Consider the following 22,044-nt stretch of genomic DNA (forward strand, 5'->3'; position numbering starts at 1 on the left):
GCCGAAAATTAGTTCACCGCTCAGGATTCACTTTCACGTGGTGTGACGCTCTGCGTATTATCCCGCTCTATGCGTGTGTGCTCCGCTCAGTTGCGCACTGCCCATGTTAGTGCTCCATTCATATACCGGTCATGCTCATCGGAACAGCAAAGTCCACTCAAAAATCGAGCTGACAGGAAACATCTATGTAGTACAGTATTGTTTCTGTTTGCAATAGCCCTACTGTGCTGTAACAAGGTGTGGTAAATGGGCAACGCTGCCCTCTCATTCATTGATCTGCTAACTGTTATGCTCACGTGTCCTCTGATAGTAATAGTTTTCTAGGATTAAACATTATTTGAATAATTGGTAAAAAAAAAAAAAAAATCTCTTAATAACATTAAAATCTGTCATATAAATTGGTCTTTTCATTAGAAATTAGCCTACTGATTGCTACCATTGATGGACACATTTTTTTTAATAATATTAAAAATATCTGTATGACAGTATATTCTGCCGTTCTTCCCTGCTGTTCTGAATATCTTTACTTTTCAAAGTATCATATCGAAGTTAGAAATTCAAATATTGTGACAAAATGAATTTTGTAGGGTGCCACAAATTTGTTAAAATTTCCAAAGGGTGCCGCGACTAAAGAAAGGTTGGGAAACACTGTTCTAGATTATTACATGCAGAATTTAGCAGTAGGAAATTACTAGTCATCCAGTTTTTTTTATATCAACAGTGCATTCCATTAGTTTTGCGAATTGGTATGTTTCGTCGGGCCGCAAAGAAAGAGGAGAAGAGGATCCCTCAGAAGAGGACCTATGACTTCTGGAAGCACCTCTTTTAGTAGCTTAGATGGTATAGGGTCTAACATACATGTTGTTGGTTTAGATGATTTAACAAGTGTATACAATTCTTCCTGTCCTATAGAAGAGAATGAGTGGAATTGTTTCTCAGGGAATCTATAGTGCACTGTCTGATGCAATGCTGTAGCTGACGGCTACATGGTTATAATTTTTTCTATAATATTATCAGTCTTGGAATTAAAGAAGTTCATAAAGTCATTACTGCTGTGCTGTTGGGAAATGTCTATGCCTGCTGATGCTTTATTTTTCGTTAATTTAGCCATGGTATTGAATAAATACCTGGGGTTGTGTTAGTTTTTTTCTAAAAGAGATGAAAAGTATGAAGATCTAGCAGGTTTTAAGGCTTTTCTGTATGTAGAAGTTCTTTCCCTCTATGCAATAAGAAATACCTCTAGTTTTGCTTTCTTCCAGCTGCTCCCATTTTCCAGGCTGCTCTCTTTAGGGCGCGAGTGTACTCCTTATACCACAGTGTCGGACTATTTTCCTTAATGTTCTTTAAGCATAAAGGAGCAACAGTGTCTAAAGTGCTAGAAAAGAGAGAGTCAATAGTTTCTGTTGCACCTTCAAGTTTTTCTGAGCTATTGGATATTCTGGAGAATTGAGACAAATCAGGAAGATTATTTACAAAGCAGTCTTTTGTTGTAGAAGTGATGGTTCTACCATATTTGTAACAAGGAGTTGAGTTTGCAGCTTTAGCTATATGGAGTATACACAAGACTATTAAATAATCTGATATATCATCACTCTGCTGCAGAATTTCAATGTCATTGACATCAATTCCATGTGATGGTATTAAATCTAAAGTATGATTATGACAATGAGTAGGTCCTGACACGTGTTGTCTAACCCCAATAGAGTTTAGAATTTCTATAAATGCTGATCCCAGTGCATCTTTTACATTATCTTTTCTTTTTATTATCTTTAAGCAATAAATATAAAACATAGTAACACATCTAATTTGGATTTCATAACAGTTTAGGCTGATTAAAATATTCCTGGGCTTCTTGTTATGATGTTCTGTTCTGTGATTTTGCCCTTTCCTTAAGGAAGATAAAAAAAGGCACCCTTCTGATTGACTCCAGCACCATCGACCCTGCAGTGTCCAAAGAGATGGCTATTGCTGCTGAGAAGATGGGTGCAGTGTTCATGGATGCTCCGGTGTCAGGCGGTATGACCAACCTGAAAACAATCTCTTATTACCATTGACGTAATATATTCGCTCAGTTTGATTGACAAGATCACATTGTTTGTTTAAATTTCATGGAAGTGCTCACTGTGGAGATGCAATTACAGTGTTACGTGTTGTTTAATGATGGAACTGTGTTCTCACTAAGGCTTTTATTGTGGTCTGTAGGTTCACAGATGTGCTGAACGTGTCTCAGTTTGTCAGGTTTTTTTTTTTATTACTCATTTTAATTTTCTACCTATAGATGCTTGTTCCTATGGCTAATGCTCTGTCACAGATAAGTTAGATATTGCAACACAAACTCAGGAAGTTTGAATTCTGTAATTTCTTTCATTTAAAATTAGTTTTCATTTATAAGGTAATTATAGTCCCTTTTAATGCACATTAATTCTTGAATTTAGGTTTGTATTTGTTTACCTCAGTGTCAGTGTAGCAGAATAATTTCCTGTAGAGTTAATTGAGACAAAGAAACCTACAATTTTCCAGAAACACAAACACACTCCCGTTATATTATGCAGATTCTCTGGGAAGGCTCTGTGACAGGGCCTTTAATGGCCTGAGCCGTTATGGAGGACAGCGCTGTCAGTAGCTTTCACTTTGATGGAGCTTTAATGTTGGCTTTCCCAGTGCCAGGGCCTTTCAAGTAGATAAAAGACCATAAAGAGCTGAGAATCTTTCCTGGACAAGCACATTTTTAAGATGCACAAGTTGTGTGACTGGGGAAACTCCTCAGGTATTAAAGGTTTGCTGGATGTATGTTTACCGATTGGCGTCTGTAGTGCAGACAAGATTTTAAAGAGCCTGTGTGTGGACTAAGCTATAAAAAAGTGAATGGGTGTATGTGCTCAAGCCTTTGGACTAGATTGTGATCTAACCCTTCCTTAACATCTTAGCGGTGACAATTTACCATTTTCTTCAGATTATGTCCTTCTTTCCTTTTGGATGGAAGCCAAATAAATGACTCAGAGACTTGTAACAAAACTTTTTTGCAAAATTAAAATAATATAAAAAAAAAATCATAATGCAGAAGATTGCCAAAAAAATGTGTTTGAGATTTAAAGAAATACTTCATCCAAAAAGAAAAATGTTATTTTTATTGTTATTATTCACTCAGCCTTTGCCATTCTGAACCCTTATGATTTCTTTAATAATCTGGTCACTCTTTTCGATATACTGTAATGAAAGTGAATGGGGACTAAAAAGCTCACAGGTGACAAAAATAGGTGCACTATTTTCCAAGACCCTGGAAGCCATAAAATAGCCTTTTGCAGAGAAATGGCCAAAATGTAAGTCATTATTAATTTATTATCTTTTTCATTGCCTGCTTATTGTAATTGCATAGGCAAGAGCAATCACTACATTATTTAAGATGCCTCTTTTTGTTTTCCATAGAAATGTATACAAATGAAAACACATTACATTTTGGGGTAAACTATCCCTTTAAAACTTTTCGGGAGGGCAAATTTTGAGATTTATTATTATTATTATTATTGTTGTTGTTGTATTTACTTATTTGGTTTTTCTTATCTGTCCCTCCTAGGCCTGTTCATTTGGCAAAAAAAAGCCAAAGTCAGTTCAAATGTATTTTATAGACCACATAATAAGTAATATCAGATCAAAAATACAACACTAAAATAGTATAAAGCACTCAACATTCAATGAATCCAAGCATTGATTGTACACATAAACAATAAATTATGACCTGAACATTAAGAGAGGGTTTATATTTATCAGTAGTGCGGGGCAATAGATAGTTTCTCATAGCCCAAATAATCAGCCTCCACATGTTTTTCAGGTCTGTGGGGAGCATTTATCAGACCATATTACAAAATACAGCAGCACTATTACTTAAATAAACAGAGTGTCCAGAAGGTGGCACTCCAGCCATCATGACACCATTGTGTCTGTTTTCAGCAATCTCCCATCTCCTAGCCTCTCATATAAGCTGTCTGTTGTGGAAAGGAGAATTTGCAAGTGTGTGTGTGTGAGAGATCATGTTGTATTTTTTAAAGCTGATTTTCTTTTGAAATAATGTTATACTCTCGGTTTTGTGTTCCTCTCTCTGTGCGTCACTAAGGTTTGGCACATCAGACTGTGTTTCTGAAATAATACACTCGTAAAATGACGAACAAACTCTATGTCTCTCTCGCTCTCTTTTTTGCTCTCTTTGTCTTTTTTGCGTAGATTTGTAATAAAATCAAAGGCACAAACCTCACTGTCTGCTGTTGCAGAATTGGACCCACAACAAACCCCCGACTAACGTCACACGCTCTGAAACGTGGGGTGTGTGGCCATTGCTGCGTCTAACAAGTGCTTGGCTAGTTAACAGTAATTACCCACATTCCTCGGTTTTTCCTGAGATTGCGACCATGCTGTCGCTCACTCTCACTATGAAGCTCACGGTGGGAAAACTTCGGCTTTCTGTGCAAGAGAGCATTTGTGTCTCAGTTTTGTGTGTGGTGGGACTAGGTTAAATCTGGTTTTGTTTGTGTTTTGTAGTGCCGTGTTGGTGCATTGCTCTCACGGTGTCTTAACCTCAAGTCAGTGTGGTATTTACTAACGTACGTAACTCATAATGTCTATTTTTCTAACGTGGTCACATGTCATATTTGCGTTTTACATTTAAACTCCCCTTTGTTTTCCTTGACGTAATTTTAGGCCCTTTCTGAATGTGTGAAGTTATCTTCTTTTCTTCTCTCTTCTCATTTATTATCACTAATCTAACAGCTTGCGTGCATGAGCCATCTCGATGGAACAGCTTTCACCCTGCCTTCACCCATCAGGCCCATATGGAGATCAGTGCTAATAAAGGAGAAAATGACAATCTCAGGCTTTCAGATGGTCCTTTCAAAATGCATTAGAAGTTTAAAGTGCACGTGTTAATGTGTCAAGTCCCTCACATGACCAAACAGACTTGAAAAGTATATTTAGATTTTATTATAAAATGAGTGCTTTAGTAAGAGCAAGTTTTGACTGTTAAATATATTTTAAAATATGATTTTCCTACATCGCAATGATGTCTCGTGCCTAAAAGTTTATTGTAGGTAATATGTATGTCAATTTTATTATATACTGAAAATGTACATACATATTAATTTTACAAATTATTATTATTGTGGCATATATAATAATGAAAAGGGCTGTCATTTTTAAATCTTTATTTTACTTTTAATAACACAAACATTTACAACAATGGACAAAATGTTCTCTTACTACATAATTTCGGAAATTAGCCTAGTTGCCAATCCATGCAAATAATAATAGATAAACTGATTTTTATAATATATGTAATAAAATCAGTGTCTGTCTGATTTATACCTGTATTATTTTATTATGATTATTATTATTTTATATTTATTATTTTTGCATTATATATAGAAAATTTTAATATTTAAAAATGTATTATTTATTGTTATTGTTGTTGTTCTAGGGTCTGCCTAAATGTATTTGAAGAGTTCAGATGCAAAAGCCTGAAATTTTGCTATCTGAAATGTTCTTTTAAAATGAGCATTTTTTTTCTCAGGCTCTTATGTGCAGGTTCAGTAGTTTCACTTTAATTGCAATGAATAGTTCTTTTCATTGCCTTTAAAGTGAAATGATTGCACATTATCATAGGAGCCTGAGAAAAAAAGTTAATTTTAGAAGAAAATTTCAGATGGCACTTAGAGGCTTTTGCATCTGAACTCTCTTAATAAATTTCTCTATAATGAATTAGCAAAACATTTTAAACTTTTTATTGTTGAAAATAGTTTTCTGTGCTTATATATATAATAATTATTTCAAATGTGTTTATAATGGAATAACCTTTTTTTATATAGGTGTATTATGTGTGTTTCAGCATAAATGGAATTCCCTGTCCCCTCTTATTTTTATGTAAAAAATTATGTGTGTGAATCTGATAAGAGTTTTCATGTTTCATAGCTACAGTGTTAATAAAGTCTGTTACGTTGTTAGCTGATAGCAGTAACATTACTCACTCAAAACTGTAGGATAACTTGACGGGACAGCAGATGCCCCTTCACAATAGAAAATCTGGATTTTAGATTGACCAGAAACAAGATCACTCATGGAGAGGTGGGACCCCAGATATGTCCTAATGTAGATCAGCTTTCCCCGTGCTGATTTTGGACGCTGTGAGCATGCTCATTAATATCTCTGCCCTCTGTCGGCCGGAGCAGGAGGGGGAGGAAGAGACTGCCTGATAGATAGGTGAGTGACAGAGGAATTAACATAACAAGATCCTCGCTGGGAAGGCCAGGGACTGTGAGACGTGTGTGAAGGGGGTGGATGGTGTCTGTCCTGAACTCCAGATGGAAACAGACCCATAGCAGCTGTCTAACCGGGACTTTTATAGCAGTGTGTGCATGTGTGTTTATAATGTTGAGTCTGAGCAGGAAAGAATTATCAGATATAATGATATAAAGCAATTTTAAGACTATAGATTAAGGTATTAAGACCTGTTTTTTGTCTTTCTGCACAGGCTGATATGTATATGATTGCTGCACTAAGAAGTGAATGAAAAGCTGTCCATCATTTTCCGATGTCATCTGGTATGCACTTATGCCCCCTGTTGAGGAACTGTCATTCAAAACCCCCCTCTCCCACTTTAAACAGTCACTGTGGGTCACAAAAGTGTGTGTGTTTGTGTGTAAATGTGTAACCATTATCCATAAGATGAGTGCTGTTAAGCAGCTTTTAAGTCCTCAATTATGGATAATTTAAAAATGCTGATGATGGTGCTATTCGAAGAACATGTGCATGTGTGAAGGGCCACTAATCAGCATTCTTAGGAGCCGATATACTGATGGCTCCTGGCCTGGGAGATCATTGATTCCAGATCATTCTTCACTTGTTGTCCACACTCAAAGGAACCATGCGGTCATGTGGCGAGAATGAGGGTGACGATGGTGGTGATTAAAGTCCTGCTTATCTGAATGATGAAGATAATTTGTGCAAGACTCTCTCGTGACCGTGTGAAGGTTTGCATTTGTTTCTGTGTGGTGGCTTGTAAACTCTTTTGCCTCTGTGAACCTGTCAGTATGCCACATTAGGGCTGCTGGCGTAGAAACTATTAATCTGTGTGAAGTTCTCGTGTGTGTTTTTATATATGCAAAAAGAAGTGTATTAAGTTTGCTTGGTGTTTTAATTTGTCTGAGAAAATATCTCCTTTTGGTCGTAATTATAGGTTTAGCCACATGAAGCTAGTAAATATGTTTGTTCCTGTTACACTAGTATGAAGGTTCCCACTGCATCAAAAACCAAAAGAAGTTTCTTAAAGGCATAGTTCACCCAAAAATGAAATCTCTGCCATCATTTACTCACTCATAGCGTGTATGACTTTCTTTCTTCTGTGAAACACAAAAGAGGATATTTTGAAAAATGTGTCAGTAGGGCTGTATGAATTAATTTAAACAAAACTGAAAATGCGAATAAGGCTTAGTGAGATTATCAAATTGCGAAGTCGCTTAAGACATGCATTTAGGACGCGATTGCACCGATAATCTTCCCAGACTTGCAATCAGAATCACTTAGAAACCGTCTGTTCTCAACAAAACAGAAACTTTATGGCCTCTCTGCGCTTTAAATACAATACTAATATTTAAAGTCATAAATATTATTATTGTAATTTTACAGTTGTATTCTAAAATAAATTATTCATTATTTCATTAAATATTACAATTGTAATATTTCTTATTTTGCTTAAGAAGTAGTAGTAGTAGTAATAATGATAATATTTTTTTATTTATAGTCTTATTGACATATAATAACAAAATTTGTGTTTATATTTTACAGCCATTTAACAGCCCTTTTTTAAATCTCATTTTAAATCACAATCCTAAAAAACACCCTATGTGTTAGTGTGTTTTTTTTATTTATTTATACAGTGTTGTTGTTTTGGACCCCATTGACTTTCATTACACAACAACGTCTTCAAAATATCTTCGTGTTCCACAGAAGAAAGTAAGTTATATTGTTTTGCAACAACTTGAGGGCAAGTAAATTATGACAGAATTTCCATTTTTATAGGTGATTTCTTTAGATGTTGTGTACAGCATGAGAAAAACTAAATTGGCTCATCAAGTTTAAGGAGTTTAGGTGGCATGAGTACTGTATGCATTTACTGGCCTGATTATCCAATATGGACAAATATAACTTTGATCGTAAACAGAATGAATCATTGACATTCTCTGATATAGTGTCTATTTTATCGAGGTTTACCTAATGTTTTTACAGCAGTGTTTCTGGTATCGGAAACACAATAAGAACGGTTCCTAGAATGTTCTCTCGAGATCTCTTTAATGCTCTGCCAGCGCAGGCGTTTAGAGAGACAATCGCTTTCGAATCCCTATTGTCTGTTTGCGATCAATGCTGGTCTTTTTACAGTCAAAAAGAAAGTTATTGATCAGCTCAGGAGGCTAGCTGATAGATTGCAAAAAGGACAACTGTGTTTGTGTATGCGTCTGGTGGGGAGGGCTGAAAAAAAACTGATTTCGTCATTTAGAGTCTTTATTACTGTCAGCAGTTCTAGAGGCTTGTAGAAAGATGACAAGAGGTTTGCATGGGGTTTTTATTTACACACAATAAAGGCTCTGAGATCTACACGCTCGATGAGGTGGTTTAAGCTCCACCGTCTCGCTTTGCCTGGGAAAAGAGGCTCATATCCACAAATGTAGTTTAATGTAACTTTGCCACTGATGAAATGTTTTGTTGTTTTAAAAAGCGCTTAAAGCCCTAAGTGGCTTTTTTGTTTTTGTTTTGAGTGTTTAAGATGCTGGAAAGAGAGTTTGTGGTACCTGACACCACAAACAACTGCGTACGTCTCCGTCAGAGCTCACGTCCATGTGGGTTTCTGTTATAGACTTAGTCTTTTAGTCTAAAGTAGATTAGATTTTTTACTTGTTTATTGAGTAGTTTTGCTAACCTGATTTGGGGTTTCAGCTAATAATAAGAGCTACTCAGGTCAGCTTAACACATTTAAACTTTTTTAAACCCATTTCACAGATCTTTGACCCAAAAAAAAAAAAAACTTTTTAAAAAAAATTTGTGGAAATGGATTAGATATAGATTTGATTAGATTAGGCCTAATGATAAGTGTGGGATCATCGGTTTATTTTGCAATAATGACCAGCTTTTATATCTCTTATTAAATAACTGAATAAATACACAAGTTCAACAATGCAATGTAAAGAAATTAAACATAGATTTCAGTTGACATTATTTTATTATAAGTCCCAATATGAAACTAACATTGCCTGAGACAAATACATAGTTTTAATTACATAGTTCATAGGACATTAAACAAAAAATTAACCACAGATTGCTGCAGTTGACTAATCAGAATCAAGTATTTCAAAGAGCTACATTCATCCTTTGGTGTGATTTTTGTAGTTTTATTTTTAGGTCCCTTTGTGCATTTTCATATTGCTCTTGCGTTACTATTAGCATTGTAAATATGTTAGTGTGATGTATTCATTAAATGTGATAAACCAGTTTAATTAAAAAAAACATGCACATTTTTAAAGTCAAACTGCATACTAATGCTTGTTTACGGATAAACAAAACAAGCACACACGCGTTTATTCTTCAAGATGCTATGTAGCGTAAGGGAAATGACAGACACGCTGAGCCAATGAGAGTATTTTTGATGACGGATAAGTACGGCTAAAATCAATACAGGGGAAGTCATAAAGTCTCTCTTTTCCTTTCTCTCTCTCACTCTCTTTATCTTTGTTTCACACAATCTATCTTGCATTAGCTCTTTTCTCTCGGCCTTTAATAATTAACTTCAGCATTATTAGCTTCTCAGTATAAACAGCTTATTCATTAGTGTTGACACACACAAACAGACCACTCACCTCAAAGCACTGCGTGCTTTTTTTCTAGATCACATTGTGTCCAGTGTGTGATATAAATTTGGATAAATTGGATTCGTGTATTTATGTGGATATTAGGGATTTCAGTGCAGCAGATGAGGTTTTAGTCTTTAAAAAAAGATATTCTGGCCAATTTTATTGCTTTAATTGCATTCTAATCGGGCAAATCCCCGGACACGCATATCTATGTCAGCAGCGTTGAAAGCACCCCTCCCATGTAGAACATGGTACGCTTTAACGTGATTGGCCACGCTTGGTCCTCTTAAGGCGTGGTGCTTAATTGAACATGATAGAGTGTAAAGTTAATTACCCCTTAGAGCTGTCACTCATACCCCAGGGGGCGTGTTCACTTAGGGGGAGGAGTGTCGCTTTAGGCACAGCTGTCGTACGCAATTGTATGTGTTTGTGGGGAGGAGGACAATAGGTCCTTGTCCTCAGAGAGTTGTGAAGGATGATTTGGACAATCGGCTTTTAAAGGCAAACACTCAAATGTTGTCCTGCTGGTGCCAGACAGCTTATTAATACCCTCCTCTGCCCCAAAACACACACACACACACACACACACACACACGCTGTTGACTAAATCCTGACCTGCTTAAGTTAAATTAGAAGGTTACATTTAGTCATTTATAATGCTTCTCAGTTGTACAATAACTGTAGAAAGAAATGATGATCACAATCTTTGGAAAACTTTGGATCTTTGAACATGTAATATGCCAGTAATGTTGTTGTTGTTTTTGTACCATGTTGACATGTGCCATAACATACTTTGAACTACTTTGGAATAAGATGTAAATTCTTTTTAGTTTAGTTTAGTACTTTGACATAACTGTCTTGATGCCATCATTATAATGGTACCACCACAGCACTTATACACCAATATACACACTGAAAACTGACAATTTAGTGATTCTGTGCACATTGTACTATGATTTTTCAAAGCGTGACTGTGTTTTGTCCAGGTGTTGGTGCTGCCAGTCTGGCTAAACTCACCTTCATGGTGGGCGGAGTTGAGGAGGAATTTAATGCTGCCCAGGAGCTGCTAACATGTATGGGAGCAAATGTAGTGTACTGTGGCCAAGTGGGAAGTGGACAGGTAAATACAAGCAAACATGAATGTCCTTTAGCTTGTAGTCATTTATACATTCTAGAGATGGTGACATAAATGGAACTTCATAGAAAACCATGGTATGACCATGACATATTTTGGCATCATATCATGTTCTAAAATGCCCAAGTGTTTTTTTTCCCAGCATGCTCTTGATGTCTTTGACGTGTAAATGTCATGTGTTGATGTGTTCATCTGTGTTATGTCCAAGTTGCTGTAGCTTTGTTACCATATTATGATCATTTTAACCCACTAATTTCTGAAAGTTACAGTATGAATTCATAGTATCCTAAAAAGATTTGATTATTCATGATATGACCCATTTAAAGGAACACTCTAAGGACTATGTGGTGCATAACAAATTCCTTATGTACAGTCATTAAAAGGTTACTACAAAACCTTTAAATTAAATTACTTCTGTGGCTGAACTGATGTTTTGCAATTTTCTATTTCAGGCAGCGAAAATCTGCAACAACATGCTGTTAGCAATTGGCATGATTGGTACAGCAGAGACCATGAACCTCGGAATTAGGTGAAGATTGTGTGTGTGTGTGTGTGTGTGTGCGTGTACCTACTTAACCATATTTTGGGGACAAATTTGTACCCAAAAGTGAGCAAAACCTGACTAAATCACCAAAACCCTCCATTTGAGGATGTCCTCTTTTGTAAAACTGGTGTAAAAATAAAGTAAACAAAGTTTTTTTTTTTTTTTTTTAAATGCAGAATGTTTTCTGTGAGGGGTGGGTTTAGGTTAAAAAGTGTATAACTATCTGTATATAAAAACAATAGAAGTTTATGTAATGTCCCCATTTAGATAGCTAAGTAAACGTGTGTGTGTGTGTGTGTGTGTGTGTGTGTGTGTGTGAATGAGGGTGCTCTCTAGCTCAAAAAATGAAGGAAAAAAAAAAGTATTAAAAAGTAGTTCATATGTCCCCTGCTCTAGTTTCAAACTGCCACACGATTGCTTTGTATGAGAAGCAGACTGAAATGTAAAGGGGCCATGTCATGACTTATTTTATTTAAATAAGAAAAAAATAAATAAAATAAGGTTCACTCTACTTATTAGTAAATACATATATTTATATTTGCAAAAAACTATTTTCTTTTTGTTTTGACCTTATGTCTGAAACGCTTTGTTTTAGTGACGTGGCTTTAACGGTGTTCACTGAAAATCTTGCCATCCACTGTTGCTCTCAAATCTCATTTCATTTATTCAGCTCATTCGGTGCACCACGTTTGACAACAGTGATGACAGATACTATAACTCTGTAACTGTAACTGATCATCATGTGCTGTTTTGTTTGAAGCTAAAAGGAGTTAGTTCTTATTTCATTGTGTTTAAAAAAACATCCTGTGAAAATGTGCAGGCAGTATCTTCTCTTTCTATTATTACTGATGAATGTAGTACTTTAAAAAAATATATGTTATAGTGAGAAGAAGGGGAAATTATATCAGAGCATATTGCTTGTCAGTGTTGCTCCAATAGGTTGGAGTCAACACATCAACATATTCTTTATACATATGAAATATGTATTCATATTTACTTGAATGCAGTCTTAGAATCTAGTGCGCATGAAGCAATGTCATCCCTCTTCTCAGGGATATAAGGATCTCATATGCACTTATACAGACTCATTTAGATGCCTTGGGTTCCTGGATGTCATAAATCTCCCATACTGCACTGCAGCCTGCCCTCTCATGCAGCAAGCTGCACATAGAGAATGTAAAGAGGATGTTTGTTTGACTTATTTGAAGATATTTTAATGTTCTCTTTCCACCAGAAAGCAAACGGGTGCTCAGGAGTAATAATTAATCTCTCACAATGGAGAATTATCAGTAGGTTTTCCCACCTTTCCTATAATATCTTTTGTTCTTTCTGTTCTTAACTGTATTTTTAGGACTTTCCATGAATAGGGTACAAAATTACCCTATTCATTCAATAGAGTACAAAATTCCATGAATTTTGTACTCTATTCATGGAAATGAATAAAAATGAAGGACTTTGCCCTGTTGCCAAAATGGAGAACATCCACATTTTAAATGTTTTCAATTCATTTAAATTTCACAAACATTAAAAAGAAAGTGTATTAGTTTAATATTTTATTTTGCAATAACTCTGACAACAATATTACCATTAATATTACAATTTGTGTAAAAAAAGGTAAATAATCTCATTTTATATTTCTTCCCTGGTAGATACAAGTAGTTAATAACTCATTAATGTTTACTGCAATAAATTCAATATTTAATTCAGATTATGTCAACATTTTGACATTATATGGTTTTATTTTAAAATGGCTACAGTTGAGAAATTGTCAATAAATTGTCCATGAATAGGGTACAAAATTGGGCTTACATATATATATTAGAGAGAGAGAGAGAGAGAGACAAGGTTTTTTCTCCATTCTGTCACCGATGGAGTTTTGGTTCCTTGCCGCTGTCGCCTCTGGCTTGCTTAGTTGTGGACACTTCATTTCCAGTGATATCGTTTGACATGATTGCAAAGATACTATTTAAACTGTACTGAGCTGGATGTTGACATCACTGAATTCAATGATGAACTGTCTTTAACTGAAAAATGAGTGTTTACTATTGTCATTTTGTATTATTGACACACTATTTTCCTAATTATTGCTGTTCAGTTGCTTTGACACAATCTGTATTGTTAAAAGTGCTATATAAATAAAGGTGACTTGACTTGACTTGACTTATATATATTTATAATAGTTATATATTTATTCTCCATTAATTGGAGATTGCAAGTTTTGTAAACATGGGATTTTTGGCTCTAATGTTTTAAAAGAGTAATGAGACACCAAATTGTACCCTCTTTGTAGAAAAAGGCCCTTTACTTAATTTTCTTCCCAACGAGTGCTGGATATCTCTGGTCATATGTGATGTTTCGCTTGGAAAAGAAGTGTCCCCAAATGATAGTTATCTCCCCTTTCGCTCTCTCTCTCCATCTATTTTCACTTATGCATGCATATGCTGCTGTCTACACTTTAAGACCAGTAGCTACAACTGAGAATGAGAATGATGCCACATACACACAATTGAGAGGCTTTGAAAGTTCATCCACCACACAAGCACCCTCACACACACACAGCCTGTGTACAGATGTTTAAAAAGATAATTGACATTTGGTAATAAACTCGTTTGTTGCCTCTTAAAGACATTAATATAATTGTGGCCTGTGTGTGTTTGCTTATAAGACTATGTGTTTATAATCCTGAGAGCACCGGGGTTTGATGAAGATGAAATGAGAACAAGAAGCATAGTGTATAAACATAAGTCTTTAACAAAATGGGCCCCCCTTCTAATGCAGTGATCAAACATCAAACGACTCTAGTTTATTTCCTCCTTTCTTTTTTCTTTAACTGTAATTTACCCATCCTGTTTAACTAGACTCTCACATCTGTTTTCCTTTCCCTCGTGGTATTAACCTGCACACACTTCACACTCGATTTCATCAGCCAAATCTTCACAAGTATCCTTTGGAAGTGTCTCTTTCATGTAAATTTGATGTGTAAATGGTTTGGATAATATCAGAAAAAATGCTATACAAAATGAAGTTTAGCATGTTAACAATTAAGGCGCCTCCCCTTCATACACACACAGTCGTTTCTTGTGCCGAGAGAGTGATTTGTGCTGTAGCAGAGAAGCCAGGTTGCAGTTGAGGCGGTAACCTTTTCAGTCACTGACCCAGAACGTGTGTGTGAGTGTGTGAGCGTGTGTGTATGAGTGTGAGCTGGGGGAAGAAGGGGGCGATGTTGAACATATGTCACCGGTTGTCCCCAAGAGACCGAGAGACACAGACATAAAGGGGGAAAGTGAGAGCAAGAGAGAACGGGAGATTGATATGGGGTCAGTCAGTGGGCTGTTTACAGACATTAAACCTCCCAAAAACAACTGTCAAATGACAGCGTTGCTCACAAACACACACATTATTGAGATTACATTTTCCAAAACAGTCTGTAAAAACAGACAGTGTGGGACGGACGGATGGAATAATAGAAAGGGGAAAGAAATTGGCTTTTTATGCACAGCTGTGTGTCCTTGCTTCTTAATTATTGCATAGACTTATAAAAGTCTTAGTGCGTGTGAGTGTGTACGTTAAGGCATGGCCCCCTGAATGAGAGACCGGTGGAGTTACTGTATAACTGCCCTTAAACACTCATCATAATTTAATAGACATAAGAAAGCTAAAAAGCGCATTTTACTGTCTCACCACCACTGCTGCTCCGGCTTGAGTGTGCACGCACACGCGTTTGTGTCGAGGCGCTCTTGATGTGGTCATATTTATGTTGTTAAAGCAAGAGACGGCAGCTCTTTGCCCAGTTACACATCATCCTCAGATTTCCCTCTTTTTCCTTTTCTGTTCATCTTTTTGTTTCAAAATGTTTTTTTTTGTCTCAGCAAACAGCCTGCTATAGTCGACAGGTTTTTTTGTTTTTTTTTTGAATCGGTAATGTGACTATTTTGTTTTAGTTATTAATTTATTCTAATATACAGGAAAAAATGTAATTCATATATAAAAATGCTATTTAAACATGTTTCTACTTTAAGCATCGTTTTAGTTTCTGAGTTAAAATTAATTTTGATAGTTTTTGGGGGCATAAAGTCAAAAATGTTAAGGTTGAGACAATCATCCTGACATCATCATGAAAAATATTATGCATAAAAATGCATCGTTAAAAGAACAAAGATTCTTGACTGTTCTCTTGAGAAAGTAGTTTGGCAAAATTTCAGATTTTTTAGTAGAGAAAAAGGTTTTGTGTTATCAGATAATTTAAGTATAGTTCAGACTGTAAAATGACACTTGGAGTGACTTCCCAAAAACATTTAATATATGTAATTTAATAAATATTGCTAAATGTATTAAAATATCTAATGTATTATAATGTATATTCTTTATATTCATAATATTTGAAGTGTAAGGAAAATTATATTTTTTACATGATGGCTTTACTACATTACATTTTTAGTGTGATTAGATCAAAACTTTTCTTGAAAATAATACAAAACATTTTTAAAACCATATGAAAGCAACATGAAGTGTATATTTCTACAAACTTGGCACATGTATTTTTCTTACATTATATAGTAGAGATTTGACTAAACAAGTAAACAAGCACCTACTGTAACTACACCCTAACATCCACATAGCTAAGGCGTAGCAACCATGTGTTTATCATCATGGCAACAGCTTTCTTCAGAAAATGTCACAATCTTTGTGTTGTATTTGCTGTATTGTCACTTTTCTTCTTTATTATGCAATGTTATTTGGGTGCACAATCATTTATTAAAGCAACAAGACCCATTTCACTCCAGATCTACTTTAAATGCAAGACTGAAATCATTCTGTTTTCTACTATAGGGGGACAGATTGGTGGGGGCGAATTAATAAGACAGCTGCTTGTGTCAAGAGTTTTATTACCCCTGCATTTGTGTGGGGGACAACAAGCGAGAGAGTGGAAAATGATGAACTACAGCTCCTGTTAAATATCAATACTGTATTATCCGGGCCCATTTTCCACTTAGGGATGATCTGGTCCTGAGCTTAAAGGTCAGCGGTCTGTCTGACCTCTGTCCTTTGACCTTTCTCTCTCTTGATCAGACTGGGTTTGGATCCAAAGCTGCTGGCAGAGATTCTGAACATGAGCTCAGGACGATGTTGGTCTAGTGACAAGTATAACCCTGTCCCAGGTGTCATGGAAGGAGTGCCGTCCGCAAACAACTACCAGGGAGGCTTTGGCACAAAGCTAATGGCTAAAGTAAGTGGAAGCATTTTTTTTCCTTTTGATCATATTTATTTATTTACGCCAAGTCTAAACGACTTTTAAGGCGATACTGAATAAAGCATGTGTTCACAGGATCTTGGTTTTGCTCAGAGCACTGCGACCAGTACCCAGACCCCAATTCCTCTTGGTTCTTTGGCACACCAGATCTACCGCGCAATGTGCGCTCATGGCTACTCTAACAAAGACTTTTCCTCCGTCTTCCAGTTTTTACGAGAGGAGGGGGTACAGTAGGTCAAGTGGAAGTGACCCAGACTCTGCATGAGAAACAGACGTTATGATTGGCTGGTTTAGTATTGATATGCATGTGTGTCTATTTTGAAAGGGATGTTACAGGTATGTTGAAGCTAATGAGTGTAGCATTAAGAGTCTGATACCTCTGTTAGGTTGTTGCCTGATGTTGACATTCAAAACTTTACAGAGCCATTTTAACTAGTTCTGTATGACCGGTTCAAACTGTTACTCAAGCTTGCTTACATAACACATTTACTGTAAATGTTTACAGTTATTCGTTTCCATTTCATTCTACTTCGAGCCAGTTCTGAGCCAAAATTGATTTTAGGTCCTGATCAGACACTGCTAGAAATGCTTTAGGACGCATAAAACATACCTCATCTGTTTCAGTTTTGCTTAAACTGAATCGAAACTGTGAAAAATTTTACAAAGAAGTAGTGCGTCCCTCATTTTTTTTCTTGAATAGTTACATTAAAGGAATAGTTCACACAAAAATAAAAAATTGCTGAAAATTTACTCTTCCTCAGGCCATCCAAGAAGTAGATGAGTTTGTTTTTTCATTGGAACAGATTTGGAGTAATCTAGCATTACATCACTTGCTCACCAATGGATCCTCTGCAGTGAATGGGTGCCGTCAGAATGAGAGTCCAAACAGCTGATAAAACATCACAATAATCCACAAGTAATCCACATCAGTCCATCAATTAATATCTTGTGAAGTGAAAAGCTGTGTGTTTGTAAGAAACAATACCATCATTAAGAGGTTTTAACTTCAAACCACTGCTCCCGGCTAAAATACAGGTCCTCTATCCATTATTTGCTTTCTCCAGTGAAAAGGCCTTTTATCAAGAGAGAAATATGCACAGATCAAGCACCATTTACAAGTGAAAACAGTTCTAAACAAATATGTCGGTGGATTTTGGTGTGACGGGATGGACTTTTTCACTGGAGGAAGCGTTATTATGGATTATAAACTTTTAATGTTTAAAGTTTTAAATGGTTTAAAGTTAAAATGCCTTAATGATTGATTTCTTTATTTGAACAATGAACACACAGCTTTTCGCTTCACAATAATCGATAGACTGGAGTCATGTGGATCATATGTGGATTTTCGTGATGTTTTTATCAGCTGTTTGGATTCTTACTCTGACGGCACCCATTCACTGCAGAGGATCCATTGGTGAACAAGTGATGTAATGCTATATTTCTCCAAATCAATTAAAAACAAACCCATCTATATCTTGGATAGCCTGAAGGTACATTTTCAGCAAATATTCATTTTGGGTGAACCATTTCATTAAAACGGACCTCTGTTTTACACTAGATAGATTATACACTTACATCTCTGTCTTTTTTGTGTTTTTTTTTTTTTGTATTCTGACCACAATTTTTCTTGTTCTCCGTTTCTTTTCCACAAAACAAAAGGCTTTAAGTCGCCCTGGAGTGTATGCACATATGTATATTTGTAATGGTGCTGTACTGAGAATGAGCAGTGTTAATGGTCTCTGCTTTACAGAGGTCCTGTTGACTCTCACTAAGACGAGACCGATGCCATCTGTGTACTAGGCACATACACACGCCCATGGCTCAAGAATCATGGTGTGTCCTCTATACAAAAATGTTCTTGTTCATATTATGTCCTCAATAAAGAAGTTAATTGAGTTATTAACTGTGATCTTTTTAAGACACATAATATCTGCATCACCAAACAGATTTTCAAAAAAAAAAGTTTTTTAAATGTATTCTGCCATTGGTCTGAAAAAGATAGTCTTGCCCAAAATGCACACCATTTGTTGCACTAATGTGGCTGTGTAGGGCTGTCGGGATGCTCAAACAAAAAGAACAAAGTTTTGATAGCATTGCAGTGTTTATAGTGTTTTTTGTAATTTTTTTTCAGCCTATAAATGGCTTATTTATATTTGTCTGCAAATTAATCTGAAACTATTTTAACATTCAAACATTACCTTTATGCAGTCTCTCTGATGTAGTGCTATTTATAGCTTTCTCCAATTCATATGAATGTTTAATAAGGCTGCGTTTGCGTTTGATGTCTGTTTAACTGAAGGGCCGGTGTGGTTGGGTTAGGTAAGGACAATGGACTAAATTACATAATTTTAAGGTTTAGAGGTTAGCATACATTAGTTATAACAAGAAAATCAAAGATTTAAAGTCATGTAAGAAATACAACTTTTTACAGCATGTGATATTTACAAAAAGAGAAGTAAGGTTGAAGTAATGTTTCAGTGCTCAGATGAATTAGTCCCCCTCACTTCCTGTCCTAATGTGGGTCCTCTGGTGTCTGCAGCTTTCCTGATTTTTTTCCATTGTTCTGTCCACATGCTCACATGCTCTCATGCTCTACAAATGATGCCCTTATTTCCATCATCACAATCAGAAAGCCAACAAAAAAAGGCATCACCCGCGGCCTCTTTTCTTTAATGGTGTTTTTGGTCTTTCGTTCTTGTGTTTTTATTATTCCGGCAGTGCTGTTTGTGTCTGTAGACAGCCTCAGACAGGCCAACCCAGTCTGAACTAGCGCAGAGGTCATTAAAACCACTCTTATCCTCAACTTTTAATTGTAGGACTTAATTTTATGACCAATGCTCGTGATGTGCAGTTATGTGGCTGTAGCCTCAGACAGTCCTACACACTATAAGTGCACTAATTGTTTAACTGAGACTGCCGGTTGTTAACTGAGAGCTTAAAGACTGTAGCTGGGTAAGCGCATGTTAAACTGAAAATGCAGGCATTATTGCTATTCTAAATGGTGAGTTTTAGTGAATAGTAATGCTCTACTAAATGTTTTAAAAAGATGATGTATTGATTTAGTTTACATAGCGTTATAGGAGCAATAGATGCCTGGTTTGCATGATTTAATTATCACTGAGGTACACACTGTATTTCTTTGAACTTATCAGTAGTGTAAACATCTAGTCCATGCCGTTGGGACATTCTGTACAAATTTAAATGCAATTAAACTACCAATTAAAAGTTTGGGGTCGGTCATTTTTTTAATATGTTTTTTTAACTCCCCACTAAAATACAATAAAAACAGTAATATTGTGAAATATTATTACAATGAAATTATTTTAGTAGATTTTAAAATGTAATTTTTTTATGTGATGTCAAAGCTGAATTTTCATCAGCCATTACTCCAGTTGGATAGAAGAATGATTTTCTTTCAGACAAAGATTGTTGACTCCAAACTTTTGAATGGTAGTGCGTTTCATTTTATAAAGTAACCTACTTTAAAAACATTAGCTACATTCATCAGGAATTCTTTAATAGTTTTAAACAGAACCATCTAACCTGCATTTATCTTTTATCCAAAAGGTTTTTGTAGGTTACTTATATAAAGGATATATAACCAAACTGGGACTATGACCTTTGGTAAGTAGCAGCAGTCATACAATTGTGCCATGAATGGATGTCCTTAGCTGCCTAGACGATGTGCTGTCCAGTCTGACCTCGGTGAAAATCTACAACATTTGAGCGTCAGCCATGTTGAGTGTGATTCATATTTGGATTTTAATTTGTCCTCGTTTACAAGGGGAATGCTGGGTGCTGCGGTTTTCTCATTAACAGGACATGAAAGGAGCTGTAAAGAGAGCAGCGGTGAAACCGGCCCACACTGACGTCTGTGCGTTCACACACATGGACAAGCAGACTCTTTAGATGGGCCTGGTCTCACATCCACTGCAGAGGTCATAACTTTCTTAAGCATCTCAACCCACCCAGCCAATCAAGATGTCATCCAGTCCTTTTAGACATGCAAACATAAAATATCTGTTGATATAAACTACGGTTTAAAAGTTTGGGGTCAGTAAGATTTTTAAATGTGTTTATTTAAAGAAATTAATAGTTTTTCAACAAAGATGCATTAAAGGGATAGTTCACCCAAAAATGAAGATTACCCCATGATTTACTAACCCTCAAGCCATCCTAGGAGTATATGACTTTCTTCTTTCAGACGAATACAATCAGAGTTATATTAAAAACAAAGCTTTATAATGGCAGTGAATGGTGATCAAGATTTTGAAGCAAAATAAAGTGTATCCATCTATCATAAAAAGTACTCCACACGGCTCCAGGGGTTAATAAAGGCCTCCAGAAGGGAAGTGATGCATTTGTGTAAGGAAAATATCCATATTAAAGGGGTCATATGATGTGATTTCAATTTTTCCTTTCTCTTTGGAGTGTTACAAGCTCTTGGTGCATAAAGAAGATCTGTAAAGTTGCAAAGACTAAAGTGTCAAATCCAAAGAGATATTCTTTATAAAAGTTAAGAGTCAACCACGCCCTCCTTAAACGGCTTCTTCTAACACACCCCCACATGTCTACGTCACGCTGTGGGAAGATTTGCATAACGCCACCCAAATGTTCACACAAAGAAAGAAGGCGTAACTTTTATTCTTGCCTTTCTCAAGCCCGCCGGCCGCCGCTCACTCTAGCCTGCTGTGTGTGACGCTGTGTGTTTCGTTGTGAAAGCGAAACTACTTTGTTTGGTCTTCCAAAAGAGGACACAACTAGAAATCAGTGGTTAAGTTGTATTTACAACACTGTTCCAGAACAGTTCAACCCAAATATTCAGATGTGTGCAGCGCAATTTATGGAGGATGAGGACCGTTTCCTTTGAGAGTAGCCTACAATGCCGGTGTCTGTTTCTATAAAGTGGGGCAGTTCCAACTTTGCAAGGACAGTCTGGCGCTTCTGACTCACAGACTGTGAGTACGTTTTTTATATTTAAAGAATTTGCCACTGATGATTCAAACTCGAGTTTTGAGCAGTGTAGAGTAGCGCTTGTTGTTTGTCGTTTCTCCGATCACAAATGCAGACATGGTTTTATGTTTACGCAACGCGATACGCAATGCAATGCGCAAAAAGACAGTATAAGTCATTATAATCAGTAATTAAGTTCCCACTGGATGCAACAAATGCCTCGTTTGTAATGGGTTTTATTGTTTTTGTCTTGTCGCACCGGGACACAGGGCATCAC

General features: G+C 36.2%; 1 protein-coding gene across 1 annotated transcript in view; it reads left to right on the top strand.

Annotated features, from left to right (window-relative positions):
* The window catches only part of LOC107602396 (3-hydroxyisobutyrate dehydrogenase, mitochondrial-like), a 42,828-nt gene extending 25,283 nt beyond the window's left edge, over positions 1-17,545 (top strand). Inside the window, exons 4-8 of the mRNA XM_016294886.1 lie at positions 1,895-2,016; positions 10,871-11,004; positions 11,472-11,548; positions 16,634-16,790; positions 16,890-17,545. Of these exons, the coding sequence (XP_016150372.1) occupies positions 1,895-2,016; positions 10,871-11,004; positions 11,472-11,548; positions 16,634-16,790; positions 16,890-17,048 (649 nt within the window). The 3' untranslated portion in view covers positions 17,049-17,545. The remainder of the gene's footprint in view (positions 1-1,894; positions 2,017-10,870; positions 11,005-11,471; positions 11,549-16,633; positions 16,791-16,889) is intronic.
* Positions 17,546-22,044: the final 4,499 nt, after the last annotated feature.

Source organism: Sinocyclocheilus grahami, unplaced genomic scaffold (genome assembly GCF_001515645.1).
Source record: "Sinocyclocheilus grahami isolate Dianchi unplaced genomic scaffold, SAMN03320097.WGS_v1.1 scaffold325.1, whole genome shotgun sequence".
Lineage (NCBI taxonomy): Eukaryota > Metazoa > Chordata > Actinopteri > Cypriniformes > Cyprinidae > Sinocyclocheilus > Sinocyclocheilus grahami.